Source organism: Miscanthus floridulus, chromosome 14, assembly GCF_019320115.1.
Source record: "Miscanthus floridulus cultivar M001 chromosome 14, ASM1932011v1, whole genome shotgun sequence".
Taxonomy (NCBI): domain Eukaryota; kingdom Viridiplantae; phylum Streptophyta; class Magnoliopsida; order Poales; family Poaceae; genus Miscanthus; species Miscanthus floridulus.
Window position 1 is genome coordinate 92020991 of NC_089593.1, and position 3436 is coordinate 92024426.

The 3436-nt window shown below is 48.7% G+C and overlaps 2 protein-coding genes across 2 annotated transcripts; both read right to left on the reverse strand.

Annotated features, from left to right (window-relative positions):
* Positions 1–334: 334 nt before the first annotated feature.
* On the reverse strand, positions 335–1093 carry LOC136505251 (thaumatin-like pathogenesis-related protein 4). The gene has a single exon (XM_066500401.1). The coding sequence runs from the start codon at positions 1068–1070 to the stop codon at positions 543–545; it is 528 nt and encodes a 175-aa protein (XP_066356498.1). The 5' UTR covers positions 1071–1093; the 3' UTR covers positions 335–542.
* Positions 1094–2817: 1724 nt separating this feature from the next.
* Positions 2818–3174, reverse strand: LOC136504000 (uncharacterized). The gene has a single exon (XM_066498898.1). The coding sequence runs from the start codon at positions 3172–3174 to the stop codon at positions 2818–2820; it is 357 nt and encodes a 118-aa protein (XP_066354995.1).
* Between the last annotated feature and the right edge of the window lie 262 nt (positions 3175–3436).

Genomic DNA, 3436 nt, shown 5'->3' on the forward strand with positions numbered 1-3436 from the left:
GAGTGCTCTTACTTGGGTCTATAAACTCTCCCTCTTTGGCATCTAGCTAGCAGTGAAAATGGACTCTCAAGAGTGAAAACATTAGAGCATTTGGGCAGAGTCTCGTATGGACCATGATACAACTTGAAGTGTTAGTACTTTCAGCAATAACTGTAGATCATACCCATGGAACTCAAGTAATATAGATTAAACTCCCCCTGGATGCACGAGGCGGTACCCACACCATTATTATGGAGTTTAAGCCATATTATGTCGGGAGTTAGCTGATGAACAAACATAACAATTATCAAAGAAAAGAAATTAGGAAGCTCATGGCACACATAGAATATCCACATCAGTATTTGCCGAAAACATGTATATATTAAGAAGGTTCTTCATAGCCAAGTACAAACACAACATGTGTGTGATAATATCCGTATACATGCACACATGGACGATTTATTATATATCTTATATATTATCAAATTATTCTTCTAGATTTTCCATTAATACTTATGCACTGTCTGTTGCGTGGCGCTGTGACGTGATCACCATCTGCCGCTTCACGGGCAGAAGGTCACCTGGTAGTTGCTGTTGGCGCTGCATGAATGGGTCTTGGTATCATCGGTCGGATACTGGTACGCGTCGGGGCAGCTAGGGTACGTGCACACCAGCCCAACGCCGGTGCTGCAGGAGAAGGCCATTGGCTGGTTGTAGCCATCAACAACCGAGATGTCGTAGTAATCCTGCGGGTTGCCAGTGCCACCGATGGTGTACTCGGCCAGCGTTGCCGGCGGCTGTCCGGAGAGCGTGCAGGAGAGTGCACCAGCGCAGTCGCCGCTGTCGCAGTGGCCGCTTCCACCGTTGAAGGAACAGCCGGTGCGGCCCCAGAACCTGCCGCTGGTGCCGGCGGGCACGTTGACGGTCCATGTCTGGCCTGGGTCCAGCTGCGTGCCCCCGCCGACAGGGATGCCTGCCGGCCACACTGTGTAACCACAATTGTTCTTTATGGTGAAGGTGGCTGCGCTTGCACCGGCAGTGAAGGCGGCGAGGAGGAAGAGGACCGAGGACACGCGAGTAGTGGACGCCATTGATAATGAGTGAGCGACTTAGAGCTATATGAAGCTTGGGTTGAGTTGGGAGGCAGGGGCATGCATTTATAGGCGTTCAGGGTGGACTAGTCAATTTATGCTTTGAGACATCTAGATGAAAACTTCTTTGGTCGCATAGGTGTGCAGTGTAATCCAATTGGTCAAAGCAAAAGGCAAAACTGTTACTCCATGGAATGAAGAAACTTCTTTCCCACTCTGAAGAACTTAAGATTTGAAGCTTTTGTTTATCTTCGTAGAGATTTTCTGCTTAATTAGTGGTGTTTTCCTGATTGTACGTTTCTTAGATGCATCAGTTTCCTTTATTTTGTTTCCTGCATTCGTCCTCTCCGTAAAGATCGACAGGGATTTTCCAGTTCTTGTGCAGTTATATTTTTATTATCAGCAACAAAAATTCAGGCGGCCTACCTGGTGTGCCATAGTTTATTTCAAAACGAAAACTCAATATCGGTGGTGATATTGCAATTTCTGAAAACACGACAATCATTACAGGATTGAACTTGCTAGAAATAGTCAATGTTAAGTTACCTCACTGAAAAGATTGAATTCAGGAAGGACGTTTATATGTTTGTATCATAGCCACACTATTTGACATCAGGAACAACCAGCACTAAATATATGACCATAAGGAGTAAATTGCAGCCACACTACACAAACTTGCGGAAGGTGGGTGCAAATTAGTCCAACATCTTGTAAATTGTGTACAACTTGACAAGTGAATGAAAATTAGACCAACATCTTGTGAATTACCTGATTGGGTGCAAGAATATGGCAAATTGGTGTGCATATAATTAAGGTCCAAACACTGCTGCATCGTGTATTGTTCCCGCTGGATGCATGGTATTTATCCATGTTGGTAGCTTTGTATTCGTTTGACGGCCTGCTTGGTTCATTATTTGCCAGATTGTTGTATGGTGGGTGGAATTTACTGTTGGGGGAGCTCATATGGAATATGGGCTAACTGCCCCTTGGAGAAAACCAATAGAATTTAGTGTAGTAGCTTGAGATCAGTCGAAAGCCGTGGTGCAAAATCAGAGGCCGGGGAAATATGAAGATCAGTCAAAGGCCGTGGTACAAAATCACAGGCCGGGGCACTATGAAGATCAGTCGAAGGCCGTGCTGCAAAATCAGAGGCCAGGGGAATATGAAGATCAGTCGAAGGCCGTGGTGCAAAATCAGAGGCCAGGGGAATATGAAGATCAGTCGAAGGCCGTGGTGCCACGAATAATGGGCTGAAGGCCCACGCTCGACAACGGCCCATCAACAAAGGCGGATGCAAAAGAAAAAGACTCTAATGCCCCGGAGACAAGAGTACAGTATATATGAATATACCGAAATATGCCTTAGTTGCCCTACAGACATTTCTATACTCGACAGATGATGTAACTGTACCATATAAAAGGAGAAGTCAGTCATCCTGAAGAGAAGATGGCGTCTAATTCGAAACCCTAATTATTGCCTGAGTAGTTGCGTGAAATTGATTTTTGTACCCGTGCCTCAGCTAGTCGAAGGCCTCCACACCAGAGCGGAGCCTTCGGCCCCCAGGTGTCGAGCTACAACGAGCTCGCCCCTCTCTCACTCTCACTCTCTGTCGGGATCCCCATTTCACAACATTGGCGCCCACCATGCTCGGCGTGAATAAATTTTTCGAGAGTGAAGGTTTAAACCTTTGATAACCCCCGAGCAAAGCCTTGCAGAGGCCTGTTTTGTGACTTTTGTGCAGGAGGGATCAATCACGAGGCAACGCGGGAGCCTCTGCACCACAAGATGAGGCAGGAGCCTCTGCACCGTGGGCCTCTACATCGCGAGCCAACACAGGAGCCTCTACACCGCGAGACGGTGCAGGAGCCTTTGCACCAACAGTCGACACGGGAGCCTTCACACCGTGAGCTGACGTGGGAGCCTCTGCATCAACATCCGGCGCGGGAGCCTCTACACCAACAGCCGACGCAGGAGCCTCAGCCCCGCGAGACGGTGCGGGAGCCTTTTCATCAACAGCCAACGCAGGAGCCTCCGCACCAATGGCCGACGCGGGAGCCTCTGCACCGCGAGACGGCGTGGGAGCCTCGGCACCAATAGTCAACATGGTGGCCTCCGCCCCGCGAGACGGTGCGGGAGCCTTTGCACCGCAATATGGAACGGGAGCCTCTGCACCGGGAAATGACGCGAGGAGCCCGAGATGATGTGGGAGCCTATGTGTTGACAGATTTGACAGTTTTGGCTTTGTACTTGACATGTGCAGGTTTTCACAAACAAGGCCGGAAATGCGAAGGCTGGGTCTTGAACAATCAACCTTCAACAACCCAGTGCACCTTCGGGTGTTAGCAAACCTTTGAGCGGCAGAAACA